This window comes from Salminus brasiliensis, chromosome 8 (assembly GCF_030463535.1).
Source record: "Salminus brasiliensis chromosome 8, fSalBra1.hap2, whole genome shotgun sequence".
NCBI lineage: Eukaryota > Metazoa > Chordata > Actinopteri > Characiformes > Bryconidae > Salminus > Salminus brasiliensis.
The window spans coordinates 5,792,967-5,819,013 of NC_132885.1; the positions used below are offsets into that span (position 1 = coordinate 5,792,967).

The 26,047-nt window shown below is 40.9% G+C and overlaps 1 protein-coding gene across 3 annotated transcripts in view; it reads right to left on the reverse strand.

The window, feature by feature from the left end:
* Window positions 1-8,149: 8,149 nt before the first annotated feature.
* LOC140560842 (receptor tyrosine-protein kinase erbB-4-like) overlaps window positions 8,150-26,047 on the reverse strand; it is a 504,706-nt gene continuing 486,808 nt past the window's right edge. For all 3 annotated transcript variants that reach the window (XM_072685446.1, XM_072685445.1, XM_072685443.1), the window contains 2 exons: window positions 17,574-17,898; window positions 8,150-16,576 (listed from right to left, as the gene is read on the reverse strand). In XM_072685446.1, coding sequence (XP_072541547.1) covers window positions 15,894-16,576; window positions 17,574-17,898 — 1,008 coding nt within the window. In that variant the 3' untranslated portion in view covers window positions 8,150-15,893. The remainder of the gene's footprint in view (window positions 16,577-17,573; window positions 17,899-26,047) is intronic.

The window sequence follows — 26,047 nt, forward strand, 5'->3', positions numbered from 1 at the left end:
CCTTGCACAAAGGTGGAGGTAGCTGTCCTGCTGCTGGGTTGTTGCCCTCCTATGGCCTCCTCCACATCTCTTGGTGTACTGGCCTGTCTCCTGGTAGCACCTCCAGCCTCTGGACACTACGCTGACAGACATAGCAAACCTTCTTGCCACAGCTCGCATTGATGTGCCATCCTGGATGACCTGCACTACCTGAGCCACTTGTGTGGGTTGTCCATCTCATGCTACCATGAGTGTGAAAGCACCACCAACATTCAAAAGTGATCAAAACATCAGCCAGAAAGCATAGGTACTGAGAAGTGGTCTGTGGTGCCCACCTGCAGAACCACTCCTTCATTGAGTGTGTCTTGCTAATTGCCAATAATTTCCACCTGTTGTCTATTCCATTTGCACAACAGCATGTGAAATTGATTGCCAATCAGTATTGCTTCCTAAGTGGACAGTTTGATTTCACAGAAGTTTGATTTACTTGGATATATATATATATATATATATATATATATATATATATATATATATATATATATGTGTGTGTGTGTGTGTGTGCAATGGCTAATGTATTAGCTAGCCTGACATTGATGTACAGGGTAGCTAGTGCTGTTCTTTTTACTTGTAACTTCATGGTACTACGGTGCAGCCCTTTACCAGGTATAAAGTACCTGGGGTCCTGTCTTACACCCTGTGCAAGGTGCGTTGCGATGCTCATTGCTATCTTACACCCCACCAACAGTCTATTTTTACTCCTTCCTCCTGCGTTGTTTAAACAGCAGGGCTGCTTGTGAATATCTCTACGCCGATGGGCACGGTGGTCTCGAAATGAGGGGTGTTCAGGAAAATTTCTGGTGTGTTGCTGTGTATCTTGGCAACGGAAAACACAGGAGTGCCACTGACTGAAAACAGCCTAGGCAGACATTCGTCAACAGTCAGACGTTCGTTGCTATCTCGGCAGTGAATTGTCAACACAGGTGCGTGCAGCCCGACGCTCATACACCCCCCCCACACTTTACACCACTGAAATAGCAACCCGCCAAAGTCAGTCAGACCGCACCAGGCTCTTTTAGGGAATGGCAAGAGCCACGCTGATTGGCTTATTACTGCACGTTACGCCCCCAAAAAACACACCCTTGATTAATTAAGAGACTCAATACATGACTGTTGTGAGTTTCGAGCTGCTCAAGGCGAACTTTTCCCTTCATTACGATAGCAAAGACACACTGACACACCCTAAATCAAGCTGCACAGTGCGAGGTTGACGGCTCGCCTAAAGATCGCTAAAATATGGCCCCTGGAGTATTGAGGATGATCTAATGCATGATGGTTCTTACTGCATTGCGTCTGGTGGATTTACCATGGAAAAAGCTGCATTTACTTATGCTTAATCTGGCCTTCTGAATGTCAGACTAGAAGAAGGCCAAAAACAATCAAAACACGAGAAACTTTATCCATGAAAACAAACCTAAAAACTAAAAAAACGTTAGCAATAGCACCAGTCGATCATGATCCCAGCTAAAGGCATTTAGTATCATTTACATTCACAGCGCCATCATCCCTCATATGAGCTGAAAAATCCATAGGGAATGTCACACGGAGCAGAGCGGCAGCCTGGCCGGACCATGATGGATGGCGCCCATCACACTCGATTACAGACGCAAGGAAAGTGATTGGACTCACAAGCCTCAACACCAGGCCTCAAAATGCACATCTCACCCTGCTCACAAATATTGGCTTTCCAATGATAATGTCGTTTATGGGGAGAAAAAAGAGCAGCATCTGTCATGAACTGTAATAATGACACTTCATCATCAGCGGTGGCTTTCTCTTCACATGGGTTTAATGTATGACACTCTGGCCTTGCAGTGGACCAGTGGATGCCAGCTAGCCTACTGCTTTCATATACACTGCATTGTTGCCAGTGATGGGCTTGTAAAATAGCATGCCGGCAGGCATCAGTCTGAAGGTCAATTTTACTCAAACTGGACACCTCTAATAACCTGCTGCTGTACTAATGTAAATTGTCTTGTATTAATTAAAGGGGGCCTAGACTGTTAAACTTGACATAGTTGGATAATTAGAGTTCTGCACATGGAGGTGACAAATCATGAACCATAAACACTGCTGCTCCTCCTTCAAATGTCTTGGCTTGACTATATTTACACCCCCCAAAATGTACATACCCTTGCCCTCTAGTGATACGGTAACACATGACTGTGGCTTCAGGATAATATGGTGGTGCTGATACTGGAGAGCAGCTCATCACCTCCAGACTCTGCTAGTTACAGGGGTACAGCTTGCTTTATGAACCAGTCCTTGTGACTGCAGCAGGTCTCTGAGCTATGCTAAAAGCTAACCCTTGCTTTACCATCTTGTCTTGACTGCACACAAAGCTGTGCCATGCTGCATGGCTCCTGTGAGCTGTGGCAATGCAGTAAATTAGCCAATCAGAGCAGAGCTTGTCAAATTATTCACAAGTTCACCATAAAAGCAAAATAACAGGGTGGTAAATAAACTTGTAGAACTGTATCAGGTATGTGAGCTATGCTAAAAGCTAACCCCAGCTTTACTATCTTGACAGCTAGATAACTGCAGCCTGGAAATACAGTCATGGTCAAAAGTGTTGGCACCCCTGAAATTTAAATCCGAAAGGTTGTTTTTTTTTTGTTTTTTTCCCCAAAACATTATTGCAATTACACATGTTTATTTCCTTTGTAGTTATGGGAACAACAAAAACAAAAACTGAAAAAAAGGCAAATTTTATATTATTTGACACAAAACTCCAAAAATGGGCTGGACAAAATTATTGGCACCCTTAACTTCATATTTCAGGGGTGCTAATACCTTTGGCCAAGACTGTAATTACAGGGTTTTTTGTTACAGTGCTAAAAACAGTGTGCTACAGTGTGCTATGCTATACTACACTATGCTATGTTACATGTCTTCTGGGAGCTGTGACGGTGCTGGAAACCAGCCAAATTAGAGCACAATCTTCTCAAATTATTTACGGTAAGTTCACCTCAAAGCATAACCAGCACGTTTCTTTCGGAAGCAAAATAACAGGGTGGTAAATAAAGTTGAAGAACTGTGTCTGGCCATTTTTCACCCAAATTTTATACAACAAATAACAATTTGAAATATTCAATAAATAGATTCTGCAGCACCTCCAAGTAGAGCTGGGCAATATGACAATATTTTAGCATAAAGATGTTACATTTCCTTATCATGATACACTGTATACTTTTCTAGATATGTCGAGGATATAATATATGCAATTAGTCCAGTTTAATTGGATGAAGTGCAGCAGATTTTAAATAAAGATCATTATATTCAATATGGGAGAGTATTTGAATTATATTCTTTACACTGATGCATTTGGTCTATCATAATAAACATCATGTACCATGAAAATGTCTTTAAAAATCATGATAATATTTTTTACACCCAGCACTACCTCCAAGGATATCTTGGTAAACTAATGATTTTGTAACTTTCAATTGATTCACATTTAAAGAATGCCAAAAATTGAAAATGCTAATGTTCAGAGCTCATCTGAACAATAGTAAAGTAAGTTCAGCTCTTCAATATAATCAGGTACTTAATCAGCAAAAAAGAGAATTGAGGAATTGAGGAAGCCTCTTAAAAGCATGTTTTTCAGAATGGTGTGCAAACTTCATTTTACTCAATGACTGTTTAAAATCAAGTACATTCACGTTTAATTGAGCAATCACAACAGCCCTAGTGTTCATTAACTGTAATGGCACTTATTAAGGCACCAGATCAGTGTTTAGCTGGCAGCTCAGCCTGCATCTGGCACTTTGTGTACACCGAGTTAATTTCCTGTAGTCATATAATCAGCACTAATTTGTGGTGAAGCTGCAATTGAGGAGCAACTTTAATGACTTTTGTTTCACGAAAGCTCTTCTATAAATACACTCAAACACACATTTCCTTCATGCCAAATCACAAGGATACGATTAGAATGCTTATTATAAATCCATGGCTTTGCTATTGTCTCTTAATTAATCGATTATATATATATATATATATATAAATATATATATATATATATATATATATATATATATATATTATTTTTCCTAAATTGTGGATTATCCTTTCTGATGGCAACAAGTGTAATTTATATTGAGTGTAATCTATATTGATACTTAAACCAATAAACCAATATTATAAGACAGTAAGAGACACATCCATATATATATATTGTTTACATTATTACATTATAATATGGTGGAATAATAATAATAATAACTGGAGAGCAGCTTATCGCTTCCAGACTCTGCTAGTTACAGGGGTACAGGTTGCTACATGAACCAGTCCTTGTGACTGCAGCAGGTCTCTGAGCTATGCTAAAAGCTAACCCTTGCTTTACCATCTTGTTGGCTGGCTAACTGCACACAAAGCTGTGCCATGCTGCATGGCTCCTGTGAGCTGTGGCAATGCAGTAAATCAGCCAATCAGAGCAGAGCTTGTCGAATTATTCACAATTAAAAGCTGAATCAGCTAAATAACAGTATATATATATATATATATATATATATATATATATATATATATATATATATATTCAAAGTTTTGCCTTCTCCTGTAAAGTTACCATTTTGGATTTTACCATTTCATGTTTTATATACATGCAGCGACTATATATATATATATATATATATATATATATATATATATATATATATATATAAACAAAATTGAAATTATATTTAAATAATAATTTATAATATAAATAAAGTATAATTATATTAAAATAATATAATATCAGGTACATACAAGAATATTTTCAGAAATAAACCTCTTCACCCTTTCGCAGTTCTATCAAATGGCATGCACTGAAGGAAGACCTCTGTAATGCCTATCGTTACAGAAACCTGAGTGCAGCATGATAACCGGACACGCACCAGGGACATTTTGACAGCCATCTACATTTTAGAGTAGCATATGCTGTCTAGATGAAAGAGCCTGTAGTGCCTCATTTGGAGAGTTGGTGAAAGTTCAGAACCATTAGGGCTGATTTTGCCGAACTGAAAGGCTGAATTAAACCCCACTCATAACTCTACGACCACTGAGACAGGCCTGCGTGCCAGAGGACCTGGAAGAGCTGCTGGATTTTTGGCCATAGAAGAGAAAAATAAAACTGGTAAACTTTTAACTGACAGTAGAGCAGAACAGCAGCTAATTTGATTGAACCTATTTATCTCTTTCAAATCCTTTGATGTAAAGAACCACAGTAGCAGTTCTCTCACACAAGCTTTCATGTTTGAATGAGTTTCCTGCTTTCATTCATCTCCGCCCACAACAAACCAGCAAGTATCATTTTTAAGGAAAACGCAAAAAATTGTATATATATATATATATATATATATATATATATATATATATAACATTTATATTATTTAACATATTAGAAAATATAAGCTCCAACCTTAATCAACCTCAACTGACCCAATCGGCTCGTAACTGAGCATATATGAGCATGAAAACCCTTCTCAAAAGTTTAAAGAACATTTGATATACTACATATCCTAAAGGATGTGGACATCTACATCTTCTACACACCACACAGCAGGCCATACAGTGTATTTTCCATTAGGAAGCTTTTCCCAATATAGAATGGTATACTCTAAAGCAGTCACACGTGGGCCTAAGATCACCATTTCTAAAGCCTTGTGTTGGCTAGAGGGGTAAAAAGCTCCTCAGAATTGGGCTGTGGAACAGTGCGACAGGGTTCTCTGGAGTGATGGTGCTCCATCCAATATCTTTAGGATGAGATAGAGTGGATGAACTAATCATCCAACATCAGGACCTGACCTCACTGCTGCTCTTGTGAGGCTGAATGCAATCAAATCCTCACAGCAGTGTTCTAACATCTATCATAAAGCCTTTACGGAAGATCAGAGGCTATTGCCTCACTACTGATATCCTTAATTTCAGAAGAAACAGTGGATAATCAGGTGTCTTTTGGTCTCATAATGATTTGTGGAACTGTACAGATGAGGAATGTGCAGCAATGTAGAAACACACTTCAAGGACCACGCATACACACCATAGTTTAGATACTGTATTGGTATTTATTTATTTATATTAAATTAAAAATATATTTTTGACAGATTCATGTAACAAAACCGTGGAACTGTATTTAAATGCTCTAGCTTTTTCTGGAGGGTAGGAGGGGAACCTGTGGTGGGGCAGAGAGTTGCGCTCATGTCCTGCCTGTGGGTGGCAGGTGTGAGCAAGAACCCAGCTATGGACTGTACTGCTCTCTGTGGTGCCTCTCTTCTTAAAAAAAGAAAAGAAAATGGAGAAAGAAAAAAAAGAGAAATAGACGACAAGAGTCCGTTCTGACAGGTCATCACTCAAAGCTAAAGTGGCAAAACGAGCCGTCCAATCAATTAGTCAATTTGTCAGAGTGGATAACACACGACGACACATTAATCTCTCTGAGAAACACCATTAGAGGGCAATTAACGTGAGCAGAATGCCACGCCACAGCCACGTCTCGGAATAACGGCCCAGGATGGGTACTGCGGCCCTGAGGTCATACGGGTTTAAATGTCACAGGGTAACAGTGTGGTCAGCTCCTGCTGTTCATGGCTGTATGAGTATGATTCTATAAGAAGCCGATCCTTGATTATCACTCTTACCCTGAGAGTAGTGCTGAACGATAGATCGCCTGGACCAGAGTTTTAGCTGCAGAAGTGACGATAGATTGATATGGATTGATCACTGCAGTCTGCAGTCGACTGTTGAATACAGTTATTAATAAAATGTTATTAAAAATAATCAAACTGGAAGTTTCTTTTCTTTTCTGCCTATTTAATGTTTACAGTATTAGGTAAGATTTCTTCTGATGTTTAACAAAACATACTATTTAATAATTAATAGTTAATAATGATCCTTCTGAAGTTATTCTGCTGATACTGTGGCGATACAAAAACACATGCTCAATGGATATGAAAGGCTTCTCACTTGCTGAAACAAATGGAGATATTTTGTAACTAATGTAATTTGTAAATTGAAATTGTGGATTGTTGATTATGAATGTAATGCAATTTGAATGTAATTTCAAAGTGTGGATTCTTATGATAATGATTATAATGTATTTGAATTTGAATTTGAATGGAAAGTAATTAGAATTCTATTGTAATGTAATTCAAAAGTATGAATTCTAATGAAACACAATTCAGGTCATTTGAAAGTGTGGATGTTAATTGTAATATGTAATTTGAAAATGTAATTTCAAGTACACATTTATTTATTTGAAAGTGAATTATAATGTAATGCAGTCAAAATTAAAATGTACATAGTACTGCAATTAGAAAGCAATTTGAAGGTGGATTCTAATTAATGTAGTTAGAATGTAATTTAAAAGTGTGAATTCTAACAAACTGTAATTTTTAAAAAGTGTAAAATTTATACTGTAATGTAATCAGAATGTAATTTCAAAGTGTGGATTCTTATTTATTGTAAACAGAGTGCAATTTAAAAGTGTTCAGTCTAATGTAAATCAGTTACAATGTCATTTAAAAGTGTACATTTTAGCAAAATATCATTTCAAAAATATGGATTTCATTGTAGTGCAGTTACACCGAAACACGATGCTGTAGACTATAATGTAATGTAATTGAAATGTCATCGTAAAGCATAGATTGTAATATAATTACGACGTAATTTGAAAGTACAGATACATTTATAATAAGGATCTAATTATAATGTCTAATTTGAAGGAAGGAGTTGAAGGAAATTATGAATGAATAAAAACAAATACATAATTAACCATTTAATCATTTTTGTTTACATTTGAAAAATGAAAACATAAAGCAAGATGAAAAGTAATATAGTGAATCTAATCAATATCGCTAAGCACTACTGGAGAGGCCTGATAAATATGGGCTCAGGGCAGCGTACTGGCCGTGGGTTGGGGAAAATGACTGGCGAAAGCAGTGTGTATGGGGTAAAGTACTGAAGGTACTGAGGAAGAACTATGCTGTGCGGCAGCAAGTGTAGTGTCTGGCAACTGAGTAACAGAGGGGAAATGAACAGTATTGCAAAAGGTCGCCTGTACTCCCCCCTAACCTTCCCACCCACCCCAAGAACACCACCACCACCACCACCACCACCGCCACAGTGGGATTTCTGTACAAAAGATAAAAATAAAGATACAAGGGAGGTTATACCCGACAGAAGGAAAGAAAATCATCTCCCACCACTTGAGTGAAGAGCAAAGGTTAAAGAACACAAGATCCACCAAAGCTGTGCTAAATACAGTCACAAGGATCACATCAGGGCACTACAAAAACCCACAAGCTTTACAAAGAAAGTATGTGCTGTTCAAATTACAGATATATACAGAAAGCAAAGAGGAGTAACTGATCACACACACACACACACACACACCAACAAAATGTGGATAAACGAAGATGTGAAGAAGTGAGACGCTGTAAACCCAAATCAAATCAAATAGGAGAAATATAGCATTGCAGTCCAAAAGAGCATGAGTTACCCATCTATTTACAAATGCCCCTGGCCAATTCTTCAACAATCTATAAAAATACTATTCACATTTTCTCAGTTAACAGTAGTAAAATCGCGAGGAAACAACCATTCCAAAAGGGGTTGTTGTGTTTCCGGAAGAGTGAGGCCCCTTCCTTCACTGGTCGCTGCAATATAAAACGAATGGTCGGCGTGTAAACTGTGCTTACTGTGTCTCCTCTGGACCTTCAGAGCATGTGGACACCAGCAAAGTAAGTTATTGTAAATACATCAGAATCCAGAGTCCGATAACACTCCATAACGTCCACCTGAACCCAGTCCCTGTCTAATTCAATGCTTGGCCTATCCCTCATTCAACTGCTAATGGCAGCGTAAGATAAAACGAGCACCTAGTTTTGTGGATTTGGGCAGAATTCATGCCCATGTTTTTATTTTTCACCATCAGACCTCGGAGGTTGTGCTCCCCTTAATTTTGTAGTTCACCAACAGCATCAAGATGAGCCCTAGGTCTAGGCTAGAAGTCTCAGCTATATCTGTCTATGGGAAAAATGATTGGTGTCTGTGGTTCTCTGACAAGTTCCAAAGCCTATTTGTTCTGTTTTAAGGACATTTCCCACCAAATTTAAGGTCATTAAAATTCAAAAAGGTCACATTCATTTAATTGACATCATGAAACTGGTTACCTCACTGAAACATCCCAGTCATTCAGAGAGATTTGGTGTGAACTACTCCATTCTACAGAAACTGGCAGCGTCAGAACGGGTTACAGTGTGGTGAATGAGGACCAGGTGTCCAACCAGGTGAGCTTTTAATGCATCTAAAAGAAGCTCCCTCAAGAACATTATTTCCCGAACTGGCTATAAATACACTGCCTGATGTCTGTGACAAAGATGTGACAAAGGTCTGGACTTTTTTAGACCTTTTAGGTCTAGTATTTTTAAAACCCATTAATGGTGGAGGGATACATGCAGAGTGCTGTGAGACAAAATAGTTCCAAAAAAAATAATCTTTTCCAATTTGGCCAAATTTAACTTTATTTTAGCATCATTTTATGATCACATGAATTTGGGTTTGGCTATTAAATCAAATACCCGTATTTGTGTTGTAGTCATGGCAACAACACTGTAAATTATGGTTGGTGTGGTGCAACAGATAACACCACTATTGGCCAGTGAGCTACCACACCCTGTGGGAGGCTGGGGTTTGATTCCCAGTCTAGGTGCCTTTGCTGCGCTACATCAATAAGAGTCCTTGGGCAAGACTCCTAACACTACATTGGCCCACCTCTGTAATATGAGTAACCTTATAAGTCGTTTTGAATAAGAGCGTCTGCAAAATGCCATAAATGTAAATCAGAGTCAGTATTTTCTCAGCATTGAACCATTTCACACCAAACCCCACTCTGAATGACTTTGTCTACATCTAAAAGACTAGATTTTGCAGAAATTTCGAGAGAAATCGCTAGTAGGCGACATTTGAGGATCTAGCATGTATTGAGATGTAACGGTGCTGATGTAGTACCATAGCACCTTGTCCTGAACTTTGTCTAATACAATTAAAGTCAATATCGGTAGCTCAGAGCTAGTAGAACCTCTTTAAACGCCACTACAGCAATTGCCCTATATGAGCATGGTGTAGATGATCATTAGCTCATGGATTAATAGATCACCACCCATTTTTGGCTAGTTTAACTACATTCATTATTTTTGAGGTGGAGTATCAGTGTGATGTGCACTAAACAACCAGTGTTAGGCCCCAGTGTTACAAAATAAATATTTGCATTAATTTAACAGGTGAATTATTTTGAAAACCCTAAAACTACTAAAATCATTTTTCCCATAGATAATAACAGCTCAGACAAACTCCTTATTTGGGCATAATGCTGACTACAAAACTATGACCTGAGAGGCCTGTATTGTGTAATGTACATTATTCAGCTATGAGGGTCAAGCTTATTGCATTACAATACAGGTAAAATAGTCTTTTTCAGATGAAGGCAATCTACAGAACACACAGTGCTGTGCAAATGTCTTCAGTATCTGGAAAACCAATGCGTAAAGCTGGTTATCTGGGCAGTAAGTGTTACATTAGCAAAACAAAAAAACAAACAAATAAGCTGTTATTTTAACCATTTCCAGGGCTCTTCGTGGAGGACGCCCAATATTTCCAGTTTCCATCCAGATCTATTAGTGCCTAAGAAAAGTCTAGAAGATTAGATACTGTGCTAGTGCATCTAATCAGTCCTTCATTAAAGTAAATCAGATCAGCTGCTGGTGGAACTGAAGAAATCTAGAGAGTGCAGTCCACAGAGGAGGTCAGCAAACGCCTGACCAACATACCATTAACTGTATTGGCCATCAGCATATCCTGACCACTGACTTTTATATACTCTTATACTCTTATATATATATATATATATATATATATATATATATATATATATATATATATATATATATATATATATTTATTTGGATTTATGGTAATGTTATATAGAGTTTTACTGGTAGACACTCTCACTGACCACTGACTTCATGTTTATTTGGGTTTGCTCTAATGCTATATAGTATTTTACAGACAAAAAGACACTTACTGCTGAGATAAACAATTTACACCATTTTTGTCCTTTTGCACAGGACTGTCTGCACATACACACCTTACCTTGTCACTTTACCTTACTTAGTCACATTCTATAACTTATAAGCTATGAATAAATCCATTAAAGACAGAAATGAATGGCAAGCTGAAGGGGTATTAATTAACATTAGGCATTTCTCTATAACATATTACCTATAAGAAGCATAACTGTGTTAAAAAAAGAAGTAATAATAATAATAATAATAATAATAATAATATAAAACCCCTTCACATTATTTAAATATTCGGTGATCCTCCAAAAGCCCAAACTAAAACCCCCGATATATTTACAGTGCTCACATTTCAAAAAGGTTTGTCTGAACGTTTGTATTTCAGCAGAAGAAATAATAAGCATCGAGACCAAAACCTTAATCCTCTTTTCTGGGTGTTTGTTGAGGGAAGTACTACTGTAATCCCATCCTCCACGATACGGCCTTTAGTGCTAAAGCACTTTAGCTTGAATACAGAAACCTCCCCGTGGCTACGGGCTCATGACACCCTTTTCTGCCTCTCTCTCTCTCTCTGTGTGTTTTGGTCTAGACGTCTCCTTGCTGATCCTTGCTTAGCTGCTTGTTAATCTGAAGAGGGTTTTATCCACCCTGTATCCACAGTGTTTGCTACATACTATACAGGTTATTTTGACACCTTGCCGATCCCCCTCTTAGCTGCAGTATGCCATGCACATTTTAAAATGATCAGTAACTTTGTTTATGCTTTATGGCACATGAGCATTAATCAACGAAAACGTAAAGCAAACGAAAATCCTGTATCGCTTGATTGCTGCGCCACTGGCCTGTTTTCTAGTTGGGATAAGGAGAACACATTCATTAGCATGATCAGCTTATGCATGACTTGAACATCAACATTCTGTAATACACAGAACTCTCAAAACCCGAGGCTGTGGACAAAAGTATTGGGACACCTACACATTCCACCTACAGGAGTTTTAATAACATCCCATTCTAAACCCATATGCATTAATATGAAGCTGCCCCCCCCTTTGCTCTAAGCTCTGACAGTTATTGAGTCAGCTGGAGGCTTTTCTGCACTCTGCTCTGAGCTCAGCACTCGGTCCTGACCCCGCTCTGTACCTTTACGTGGTCTGACAGACACTCGGTGGACACTGAGCTGCTCTCTGTGAGCTGTTCCTCCTTAACTCTTCCACTGTTCAATAATAAAACCACTCACAGCTGATGGAGGAAGATCTAGGAGGGAGGAAATTTCACCAGCTGATTTGTTGTTGTTGGTGCAGCAGTGTCTCCTATTACATTTTACTAATGTGTGTAAGAAAGACAGACTGCATGGCTAGGTGCTTGATTTCATACACTTGTGGCAATGCGACTGAATGAAACACCTGAACTCACTGATTAAGACGTGTCCCAATACTTTTGTCATATTGTCATACCCTCTTACAAGCAATATTAGCGTGCTCATTCACCCCTTTAAGAGGTTTCACTATACTGAAATACCTTAATATTACTAGCTGATCTTCAGTGAAACCTACGACAGTAAATGCACACATAAAGAGAGTAGTCATCTGGCCTTGGTTCAGGGTGGGCGCTGTAAGTAATCCACCCCATCCTGAACCACAACTGTATTAACCAGTGCTTCAGCTTTTTGCTCAGAGATGAAATAATACCATTTCAAGTATCAAAAGAATCCTAAGCGTTGACTACTTTCATCTCTTTCAGATTCCGACAGGCGAGTCGTACAATACTAATTTAAGGTTTTACACCATGACTTTTTGGTACCTTTGGGATATATTACAGAGCAAATTGGCGCTCCTTTGAAAACCTCATTACAGATCTGTCTCGGCTGGAGATCAGTTGGGAAGCAAAACTGGTTTTAAAGCAAGCCATGCTTGAGATAATTACTTCATTTAAGCACACATGTGTTTGGTACATTTCCACTCCCAGTACAGACACAGTGTTGACATTGGGCAGAGCTGCTGTTCGTTGGTTGGTTAGTTGGTTGGTTGGTTGGTCTGCAGGGTCTGCAGAATAAGCCAACAAAGACCGAGGGGCTGTACTAACGTCCTTGCGGTGAACCACCAGGGCTGGAGTTCCGAGCTTGGACTGAAGAACCATGCAAACGGATGCAAGGGATGCCTCACTGAAAGTGACTTTCACTCTTGGACTGAGCTTTGCATGTCTGCTTGTGCAAACCAGCTCAAGGTGCCCCCTACCAGATGATAAGCCTTCATTAGTAAGTGAAAAAATATTAAAAATAGGTAAGAAAAAAAAGACTAAACAAGAACAACAACAAAATAAAAAGTCACACACAGAACATATGGTGCGGCACAAGCAGGCTGGCTTTTCTCTACCGACGTTGGAAAGAACAGAATTCAAACGAATGGGTAATCAACAGTCTTAGTGGTAAGAAATAGAGACGTTATTTGACTGTGCCATACCAATAAGTGCTTTAAAAAAAACCTCCACAAGAGACCCTCCATTAGCAGCGAATCAGAACGCATGGCAGTGTTCAGAACTACGGGTGTTTTCTGGCCTTGGACTTGGTCTTCTACCTATGATGTTCTAAGCGTGTTTTCCAACAGCGTGAGAAAGCACTACCTTATTATATGAACCGTATAAGAAAGTTGTCTGAAGTCCAATATCTCCGAATTCCTCTGTTTTGAAGTTCTTCTTTGTCTCCCAAGGACAGTCCGAAGGGAGAAGACTGATATCAGGCAGACAGGTCTCGGGCCTAAGGGCAAATGTTCTATTTTCGCTTCCTCATTTGTTCCTTGTGGCATGACAATATTTCTGCCCTCCTCGCGCTCTTCTAGATCAGTGTTAATGACTGCAGGCGGCCGCGGGTGCCAGCTCTGGCGCTTTCCATCCATAGTGTGTCCCACGGCGTGCCGCTGGATGACCCCTGCTTGATGGACTATCATAATAGTGTTTAATGTGCCTCGTGATAATTCAGTAGCTGTCCTGCCATTGCTGTGAAGTGTCTAAGAGGGTCCTCATGAGGCCTTTGTGCTCATGAGGACATCTCCACAGGTTTGCTCTGCTTAGACAAGCACACGCTTCCTCATCTACTGTATATGTGCCTTGGTCATCATTAGGAAAGTTCATAGGTTGAAGGTAGATCCAGTTTGTGCAGCCCATATGCAATCCTTTTAGTTACCAGTATATCTGTGTGCTGTCCTTCAGGAACATCTCCAGGAACATTGTTGCTGGCTGGACTGACAATACTTTGAAGAGCCTGATTCGTGCTCATACGCTCCTCCATGTGTTGGCTGGCCTGTGCTGTGGACCCATAAGCTTAAGCAGAAAGGACCTGGTCACTCTGGTTCCTTTGTATGTGTGCCAGCGTGATGCATGGGGCTCTCACTGTTACATCAGCTCTCCATGTGAGAACCAGACAGAAGGTCAAAGGACCTTCAGTGCATTGATGCAATTTAGATGGCTGCGCTATCTGTGCATGCATGAGTGAAGAATGGCTTCCGTGTTATTCGTGTAATGGGAAATGCAGCGGGACCAAATGAATGTGTCAGGAATGCAATAAGATACGTGAGGCATGTTTACATGTTTATGGCACTCTGTCCCACAAAGGTCCCACCCTGGGATGTGGGGCATGGGTTTGCAGTGAGCTTGTAGATGAAGACAACCTTCCTGAAAGTTATCTGTAGTATGTACATCAGCTCTTATCCAAGGTGACGTACAATAGTAAGCAATGCATGAGTAAGTGTAGCTTGCACAAATGGCCCAAACACAACAGTTACAACCAACAACTTCCCAACAAAACCAGTCCCAGCATGGTCCAGAAGAAGCCTGAGGGCATCTATCTCCACGTTTGACCCACAGGGCTCTACCCAGATGCTTGTTGTTGTTGTGTTGTCCTGACTGTGTTCCAAATCCACAGCATTCTCTCAGTTTTGGGGTCAAACACAGGCCTCTTTCGTAGGGGTGTACTGTCTACCAGTTGTTGATAAGTTCTCTGAACCAGTTCCACTAAAGGTCAAGTGGTGGAGTATCTAGCAGAAGAGGGGAAGAGTATGAGCGAGGATGCTAAGTCCAGAAGGCCAGGTCACTATGATATGTGTGTGTGTGTATGAGGGAGGAGTGAGGGTTAAAGTTTGCACCTCCTTTAGTCATAACCGAAGAACGTAGAATGAGGGTTGACTGGCATTGCTGTCTTTCACACGGCTCATCAAACCCATCAAACTCTGGAGTGGGGACTTCTGAAGGTTACCCTTGAACCCCAGTTGGTAGAGGAGAGGAATGGAGGGAAGGAGAAGGTGAATAGTGCTGGTGTGAGATCCAGGGTGAGAATTCATTGGCAGGAGCTTTGAGCTTTTCCTGAACTTGGGAAATCTGCTCTTAGGCACCAGTAAGCTGGAGCACGCTACATGCCAGGCTAATGCCCGGCTCTCTTCATATCGTTCTGGTCTACTTAAAGTTCTTATATTCCACTGAATTTCATTCAGTCTAACTGTTTTACTTGGTTGCCTCATTCCTATGACTCTTCTGACACTACAACGTTAATGAGGGTGTTTCTTCAGTGTATCCCTAGTCCAAGTTCAACTCTGGAAACTCTAAAACTTCCGTTGCTGACGCAGTAGTTCCACAGTGTTTCGCTGAATAACTCATAGAGGTTCCTGGATAAGAAGCATTGAGATAATTAATGTAACAAGCCTAGAGTTTAAGGGGTCAAATAAAGGTTCAAATAAATGCCTGGAATAATGACCATGGGCCACCTCCTCCTCTGTGCTATCTCTTCTCCCTCTCCTCCATCACCCTCTACTACACGACTGTGTTCCTCTGCCTGTAGGGTGGTGGGGGCAGCACTGTCCCAGGTTTCAGAGCGTATTCCGTCAGGTACTCCTGGTTTTCGGCCACCGCTGGCCGGATGCGGCCATTCTGCCGGTAGAAGAAGCGGGTGCTGCAGTCCTGCAGGTACTCCGGGTTGTGCAGAGTGGCCTTGGGTGGAAGACTGTGCTGCCAGTACTCGGGATTGTCAAAGGTCTTTTTGGGCTTTTTATCAGCCATGATAGTGCCGGTGTGTGCCGGGTGGAGGGTGAGCGTAGGGTGTCCGGAATGGGATGGATGAAGGGTGTGGCCAGAGAGCGTTTGGATGCCCTGTTGGCCGGAATATATGGGTTGCGCTGGAAGGTGTGTGTGACCGGAGGGGGCACTGTGTTGGGTTGGGTTTTGGGCACTGGAGACTCCAGGGCTGACTGCTGCTGCTGCTGCAGCTGCTGCCGCCGCTACCGTGTGGGCTACAGGTATCCCGTTCTTCCTCAGGACCTCCTGGCTCTTCTCCCCAGAGTTATGGAAGGTGTTGAGATAGAGAGGGTCATTCACATACTCGTCCTCCATCTTGGGCTGGCCGTTGGAGGCGGAGTGGTGAGCAGGGTCCAGCGTATGGATTTCTCCGTTTCTGCGTCGGGTAACGAATGGGTTCTCCTCCACCGGGTTGAGATAATCTACCAGAAGAGAAGAGAAGAAAAGATTCCGGTTAAATCTGTATTTTGTAAGACTCCATATGAGTTCTGTGAGGTATAGAGACCTTACACTGATCTCTCAAAGGTTCCTCTCCCACACACTGCCTGATGTTTACGCTGTAGGCTTCTTATGTGAACTTTTTGTCAACTTCGGAGGCCGGTGTAAGCCGCAAGCTAGGAGTTACTGAGATGCAATAGCCTCTCAACCGGTTGTTAAAATTAACTTGAACTGACCAAAGAGAGGCATATAACAACAACGCCCATGAAAACAGATGGACGGCATTTTTTTATAGTCTAGAATTGAATCCCCTTAAAAATGATCATGTTTTAAGACATGGTGGCACCTGACTCTTTATGTCAAGACTGTTCCATTTTATGTGGGATATTATCATACATGGCAACTCAACTAAACCATTTGCCAATGTATTACAAATAGTTACATCCTATAGAGATTTGATACATTTTTCGAAAAGTTTGTGGACACCCCTTCTAATGAATGCATTCAGCTACTAATTATTGACACATATATGCAAATACACACACATCTTGTCTAGTCCTTGTAAAGAAGCACTGCCAATAGAATAGGATGCTTTTAGACAGATAAACTTGAACCCATTGGGTCCATGCTGCCTAATGCCAGGCGTGGGCTAGAGGGGTATAAAGCCCTAAAGCCCCCAGCATTGAGATGTGGTAGGATGGTGATCATCCAAAATGTTGACCTCTATTTGCTGCATGCAATCAAATCCTCACAGCAATCCTCCACTATCGCTATCACACAAAAGCCTTGTATCTCCCAAACTGCCAATGTAATTTTAAAGCATTTATATTGGTCTATTTATCATGAGATTTAGACACAGTGTAAAGACCAACCGCCAGTATTAGCTCCAGACATTTAGGGGTTAATAGATCAGTCTTAGGACGGTCATCCTCTCTGGCCAGGTGTAGTGTCTGAGCCAGTAGTTTATGTGTGGGGTATTACCTGAGGGGTTTTTGTCCTTCTTGCCGCTAATGTATCCGTCCAGGTCTTTGTCGGCCCTGGCTGCCCTTTCACTCAGTAGGAGGGTGGGGTCAGTGCTGTATCGCTGACCGCTGCTGTCCTCCACAGTGCTGAGTCTGGATGTGGCCTGTTTCCTCAGGGTGCCATTACAACGTGGGTCCTCTGGGGGCGCCGTTGCATTCTGCTGGACTATTGTTGCCTCTTGAGTGGAGCAAGTCGGGGTTACTGCAGATACGGCCACCACTCGCGGTATGGTGGCCATCATCTCCTCCATACCGAAACTGCCGTCCTGATACGCAAACTGGTTCTGTGGGGGTAGAGGAGAGAAGAGGTATGAATAGTCTGATCTCTTATTGGTTGATCTCTGAACCAACCACATTCTGTATTAGCAAGCACTTGGCAACCACATGTGTTACCTTAGCAACCTGGTATATCATAGCACTCAGCAACACCATATCATTCTCTTGGCAAAAATTAGCAACACCATAGCAACCATTTATCAACTCCATAGCAACCACCAAGCAACACCATAGTAACCACCAAGCAACCACTTTGCAACACCTGGTATATCATTAGCAACCACTTAGCAATGCTACAGCAACCATCAATCAACTAATAAGCAACACCATAGCAACCACCTAGAATATTGTAGCAACACCCTAGCAACTACTAGCAAGCAACATCATAGCAAATATCTTGGATACCATAGCAACCACAGAGCAACACAAAAGCAACTATGTATGTAGCAAAACAGTTTTACTCTACTGACTACATAACACCACAGAAACTGCCTGGAATACCGTAGCAACCACATATCAACCCACAGCATTCACTAAGGAAGAACACCATGGCACCATGGCAACCACATGGCAAAAACATGGTCACCCTACTAACCATGTGGCAAAACACCACAGAAATCACTTGAAATGCCACAGTAACAACATAGCAACCATCAAGCAAAACAGTTTCACATTTTAAAGTTTTACTAGCCACGTAGCAACACCACCGAAACCACCTGGAATGCCATAGCAACAACACAGCAAAACCATAGAAACCACCTAGCAAAAACATGGTCACCCTACTAACCATGTGGCAATACCTCAGAAACCACCTGGAATGCCATAGCAGCAACCCTACCTACTAACCCAACCCTACTAACCATGTAGCAACACCACAGTAACCACCTGGAATGCCATAGCAACAACACAGTAAAACCATAGAAACCACCTAGCAAAAACATGTTCACCCTACTAACCATGTGGCAACACCTCAGAAACCACCTGGAATGCCATAGCAGCAACCCTACCTACTAACCCAACCCTACTAACCATGTAGCAACACCACAGTAACCACCTGGAATGCCATAGCAGCAACCCTACCTACTAACCCAACCCTACTAACCATGTAGCAACAGCCTTGCAACTGCATGAAGGTGAGAACCAATGAATCTGCTTTCTATCCTGACGTTCCTGTTTGATTGAACAGGGAAATGAAGGAGCTTCCTGTGAGGCGTGGCTTTAACCCTGTAACTCTGTGATGCCAATAGTTCCTCAATACTAAGCACAGAATATCAGATCCATTGAATTCTACGTTCACTTCTACAGGGTTACTGTCCGAATGAAAGCGTGGATGTGTAAAAGGATGTTTCAGGAGCCTGAATCCGCTCAGACTGGGTTCGAGTTAATATTCCGATCCGCTTTGTGCATTTTGGCTCCGTTTTGTTCTCCCTCAGCAGAGTTTAGACGGCAAACTCCAGCAGAAAGACGTCTGTCATGTTCCAGGGAGGCTCTAAAGGATTGATGTGACTCATTGATATTCATAAAGCTCCTTCCTTCTCCACCTCTTCCTCCTCCTCCTCCTCCTCCTGCTCTCTCATTTAGAGCAAAACAAAACAGCCACTTGAATCCACAATGGTGCTTAAGAAGGACTAATGCAGAGGCTTTTGTGAACCTACTGAGCACACACACACACACACACACACACACACACACACACACACACACATACATACACACATACATGGTATATGTTCATGCACCCACTGACTCTCAGACACTCAAGCATCCATACACACTCAGTAGGGCTACTGGTAATGGTGATACTGACAAGATGCAAAGTTCAAAGCTCATTACTGGTAGGACACAATGTACAGCAAGCCGGTGAGCCATGATGCTCAACCCAAACAGATAAATATATGCCTCTTAAATACACTACATGGACAAAAGTATTGGGACACCTGCTCATTCATTGTTTATTTCAAAATCAAAGCCATCATATCCTGCTTTTGTTGGAGTGACTGTCTAATGCTTTCTGCTAGATTCTGGAGCACTGCTGTGAGGATTTGATTGAACTCAGCAATCAAAGTGTTGACAGATCACCACCCCACCTCACCCACAACTCTTCTTCAACTCATCCCAAAAGTATCGGATGGAGCAACACCATCATTCCAGAGAACACAGCTCTTCCACTGCTCCACAGCTAAATGCTAATGGGCTTTATGGCCCTATACCCCAATCTTGGCATTAGGCAGCATGGTGCTAATAGGTTCATGTTTACCTGCTCCAATGAGTCCTATTCTATTCTATTCTACACAGGGACTAGACAAGCTGTGTGTGTGCATTTGCACATCTGTGTCAGCAATGGGTGCAACTGAACAAAGCTGAATGTGTTTATTAGGAGCACTGTCCACAAACATTTGGACATATACATAGGATGAGTTGGGGATGAGTTGGGGATGACCATCCAACATCCTGACCTCATGAACACTCTTGTGGCTGAATGCAATCAAATCCTCACAGCAATGCTCCTCCCTAATATAGTTGAAAGCCTTCCTCTTCACTGGACAGTAGAGACAGTTACTCCAAAAACAGCAGGATCAACTCTTTTAACACCCTTGATTTCAGAAGAAACACTGAATGAGCAGGTGTCCCAATATTTATGTCCATACCGTAGCTTTGGATTTCTGAATTCTGGAGATGGCTCACAGTTTCAGTGACACTTGCTACAGAGATTTCCCCACATTGATCTGTCATCAACCATTCTTGTTCTCCTCAGCCATCCTGAGCACTGATGGCCTCAACAGTACATCACTGATTCTCTGATCTCAAGACCATTGAATTGCTAGACCATGCCCAATGTATGAGTTATCAAGCTATTATTTCCTATCATTTCTCAAGCCTCCATTTTTGTTTATTACTACTGCATGTTCACACCTGCTTTTACCAAGGGCAGAAACCTCTGCAAGCACAAGCAGAACTTTAGCACCATCATAGATTCACTTTTTCCAAAATTGTGATACTTTATATTCATCTTTTTTTTTTAGTTTAACCCTCTGAGGGTTGAGGGTATTATCCCGAGTTTTGCATATCTTATTAAATTTGCCTTAAAATCTGAGCAGCTGGACAGATTAAAGGCTTTCTTTTTTACAATTATTTTATTTTGTCAATTTTTCCCCATTTTTTCTCACAATTTGGTTCTACCATTTAACCCACCCATTCAAAGCTCCCCCTAGCACTAGCAATGCTCCCGACACCACAAGGGTAAGAACTTAACACATGTCTCCTCCAAAACTGCCTCTTTCTTCTAACATCGCTGGGCAGCCGGCACACCCGGAGGAAAGCGCCGGGCCGGTATCGCTTAAGAGTGATGAGGGGAGCGGGTGCCATCTACCCACCCGGAGAGAGCACGGTTGTTTTGTGAAATATTGAATCAAAGGGAGGATCGTCAAATAACACAGGTTCCACACCAGAGGTCCCGTATAAAAAAAGGTCCCTTTATTTCACGATCATCACAAACAAACCGAAAGCATGCTTTCAGTTTCACAATGAGACTTGCCGTTACTCACCACTCTCCGGATCGGGAGAGCCCTTCGATCCTGGTAAGAGACAGCCGTCTCGTTTCACTCAGCCGACTCTCACCAGAAAAGGGGGAACCCGTCCCTTATATCTTTAACAAAACGAGGAACTATGCGTGGGCGAGAGCGGGGGCCAACCGCTCCCGCCAGGCACAGCCTTCCACTATCACTTGTACATTCCAGTGGTTTTGCAACCGCATCCTCATAAAAACAAGTTATATAATTGATTCTATAAATGTGAGTTTGCAGTATAACATAACCTGTAACTTGAAGCAGTTATAATAGACCTGTTTTAACATATTACCAATACATTATGACCATAATACAAGCATACCTTTAATACAAGGTGAACATGGACGTATTATATCCTTATATTCAGATATGTAGACCAAGTTAGCATGGTTCCGCAGAGCACCTGCACTACTTCATAATGCCATTCATAGTACAAACAGCCTTGCAGTCTATCCAAAGGGGTAGGCCTCTTCCTAGTGGTTACATCCCATGCAATGGATGGAGTGCACCCTAGACCGGCGCCTAGGCAACAGCAGGGCAGAATTCATTCTTATTACATTGGTCATTTGTGCATATAGTAAAGTTTAGTCCTTTGAAAGGTTCTTGACTCTCATGCTTCTCAGTTACAAACATGGTTCTGGTTCTTTATGGAACCAAACGTTTCATGAAGAACCACTATGTAAAGGTTTTTTACCAATTCGAGATTCTTCTTCACACATCTCTATTACAAACATGTACGATTCTTTACGGAACCAAAATTGGTTCCTCTACGGCATCGCTCAAATAGCACCTTTATTTTTAAGAGCGTTCGAGCACAAGCATTCTCCATCACCATTATCCATTATGCAGACATTTGGTCCCCACAATGTGCTTAATACACGTCCACACGTCCACACCATGCCCTCGCTGACTCCAGTGTTTTGTACATGACGTCATGGATGTTAAGAGTTAATAAGCCAATGGCCTCGGGGCTCCGAGTAAACATCCAGCCTGGACTGGCTGTCTATGAGCAAACATCACCTTCGCTTGAGTGAAGACCCTGATATTTACACAGGCTGGCCCTCGTAATGAAAGTGCCACCCGAGATGCAGCCTCGGAAACGGCGTGGGGAGCTCGGCCTCCACAGTGAGAGGGAGAAAAGCACTTTACCCACTCGAGGGGAGAGGGGAGAGTCTGCTACTGAAATCTGCTAAAACACCATTCGTTTCGGAGGTCACTCCAAGCAAATACGAGCAAATGTTTTTCCAAAGATAAATACGGCAGGGATTATTCTGAGAGGGTGTATTTTCATAAGATCGCATTGCATTTATACCACCATTTAGGCCACCGTAGTTTCTTGATTTCCCTTAATTATGTAGAGAAGTAAATTCGTCTGAGCATTTTAGCCTCAGCACTTCTAGCACTCCTAGCAAAATGAGATCTATATGCCGACGACGCACAGACTTTATGGCCTATCACGATAGCAGAACCCTTGTTGGTACTATAGAACATTTTCAAACAATTCTAAAAATAAACAGCAATATAAAACAGGTTCTCCATCATAGTAAAGAACCTTTTAAGCATTCAAACAGCGTCAAGGTTCCACATTTGGTTTCATAAAAAAAAAAAAAAAAAGAGCCATGTTCGAAACTGAGATGTGTGAGCATGAAGAACCTTTTAAAAGTTCTGATGTAAAGGTTCTTAACCAATTTACTGTACAGGTTCTTCACACTCACACATCTCTATTACAAACATGGTTCAGGTTCTTTAAGGACCCATTTTTTAAGAACCACACTTGATCCCATAAAAAAACAGGACCATTTCTGACTGAGATGTGTGAGCATGAAGAACCTTTTAAAGGTCTACGGTTCTTTACACATGTAAAAGGTTCCTCATGCACACATATCTCTATTACAAACATGGTTCAGGTTCTTAATAGAACCAAGTGTTTCATAAGAACTACACTTGGACCCACAAAAAAAAACAGAACCATGTTTGTAATAGAGATGTGTGAGCATGAGGAACCTTTTAAAAGCCTAATCTTCACTTGATGTAAAGGTTCTTCACCAATTCAAAGGTTCTTCACACTCACACATCTCTACTACAAACATGTGTGATTCTTAATGGAACTGAAAACGGTTCTTCTAAGGCCTCACTCAAATAATTTATAGTAACTTTCTTTTTAAGAGCCTACCCTCACCATTATCCATTATGCAGACATCTGGTCCCCACAGTGTGCTAAATACACGTTCACATGTCCACATGTCCATGCCCTCACTGACTCCCCTGCATATAAATACTATAATTTAATTTCACTACGGAACCATTAAAGAACCCATTAAGTGTAACTTTTGTGTGCATTATTAAAAGGGAGGAAACCCCGCCAGCCCTCACTTGTTCACATTACTGATACTTTAGCAGGGTTGTGAAGATAGTCAAAGGCTAAACACAACAGGGGTGCTCTGGAAGAGTGAAGCTTCAGCTCAATCACATGAAGTGACCTTGTTACAAGATATGTCAAGAAGGGAATTCCTAGAAATGTAAATTCAGGCCCACAATGAGAATCAGCAAGGGAATAAACCACTAAGGTGCAAACAAGAGCATAAGGATGAAACACTGACATGAACCAAGTCTTTAAAGAAGAAAATGAGGGGAACCTTTAAATACTTTAAAGATCTACTGTTTTCTGATCAAATTTGACTGATTTGCAAGTTTTCTCTCTGAAAAATGTACACAGGGTATCTAAACACACATCATTTATCAATTTTATTTAATTTTAGGTATTTAACTTTTATATACTGCTGGTGTTCCCAGTCAAAAATGACTAGTCATTGGAAATGAATGGGGTGAAATTAATAGGTGACATAATAATAAGTGTATAAAATTGGCTTCAGGCACATGATCATCATATGGACACTTTTCTTGTTGTTCCTATTGTTTCTGTCCATGGATTTTGTAATATGGTTCAAATTCTAAGTGTAATTTTGAGCATATGTCCTTTACCTACTAATAAATTCATACCAGTCAATTTTGACCAGCAACAGAAAATGTTGTTTTGGCAATTACAAAAAAATAAATAAAATGGTTTCAAAACAAATATTCTTATTAAACTTTAAACCCAAGTAGTCTGTGATCAATAGCATAATATGTTTTATCTGAGTATTTGTTATAGTCAAAATAATTAAATAAAACAAAATATGCTTTTTCCTCATAATCAAGTTTTATGAGCCCAATGAGGTCAATGAGATCGACAGGCCATATATAACAACTAGAGGTTCAAAACCTGTAATGTCCATATAAACCCAAGTTGATTAAAGATCCATAAGAAAACATTAGGTTATTATATATGTATTATTTTGGTTATATTGTATTTAATGGACTGGTCATTTCTGACATGCACACAATAGGTGGGTTAAATAAGGAACCCATCTGATTGTGTCTAGAAGTTAAAAAGATGGCTAACAGAGGGTGTAACAGACGGATGTATGCAGGATCCATGTCTAGTCCTGCACTCCTGGTCTAAGACTATAAGCTATAAGACTGGAAGGTTTGCTCTGCTCATTTAAAAATAACAGTAAATAAAGTTGTCCAATTGCTCTGCAAAGTCGCTGTCGTATTTAAAATCGTCGACACAGACAAGCGTTCTGTCAAGATGATCTATGGACCATGATTTTTGGACCACTATCAGATGATCTGTGGATGACCTATCTCTCAAAATAGGTGCCACTCCAGAAGAACGCAAAAGGATTCATTATGTAACTGCGGATAATTAAAATGTAATATTTAACTGAATAGCATAGAAAAGTAAAAGTAAATCTAAACCTATCCTGACCTATAAGGGTTAAACAGGGCTTTAGCCAGTGTCCATCCACACAAGGTCACCAGCAGATAGAGGAGAAACCTATTACGAAATTCAATCCAGGTCAAAATCACTGGCGGTGAACACAGCAGATTCATTGAAATAATAGAGTAATGCATACAGAGCATGAAATCTGAAAGTGCATTAAAATGCAAAAGAGGTTTCCAACTATGCAAATTTCTGGTAAATGACCTAAATTCTGAAGTGTGATAAGAGTGAGAGAGGTAGAGAGGGAGACAGATAAAGAGAGAGAGAGAATTTGTCAGCATGTCTGACCTCCTGTCCTTGTCCATGTTTCAGTAGGAAAAGTAAAAAATTTAAATACTGAAGTGCACTCTGGCTGCTATTTCCCTCTGAAGTGTGCTATAAGACAGTTGTGATTGATTGGGTGCAAAAGTGTCATGGAGAGACTTTAGCCGGCTTCAGGTTCTGAAGAAAGGCTGGATTTAGGATCAATGGAACAGAGAGGCCGCAGCAAGGGAAAACATTTAGGGTGTTTTCACACCTGAAAGTCTGATTTGGTCAGTTTTGGTTTCACACTGCAGTTTAGTGACATACTAAAGAAAGAACTCTGCATGATGTCTACGTCCTGTCGTCATCACATATATGGGCTGCATCCCCCTATACATGACACTGATTGGTTTGTAGAGGGACATCTGCGTCCGATGTTGGTGTGTTGTTGATCCGGCAGGTCGCCTTTCCCGGACAAAATGAATGAACAGATTGATTTGGTCTACTTAACTGCTGCTGTTA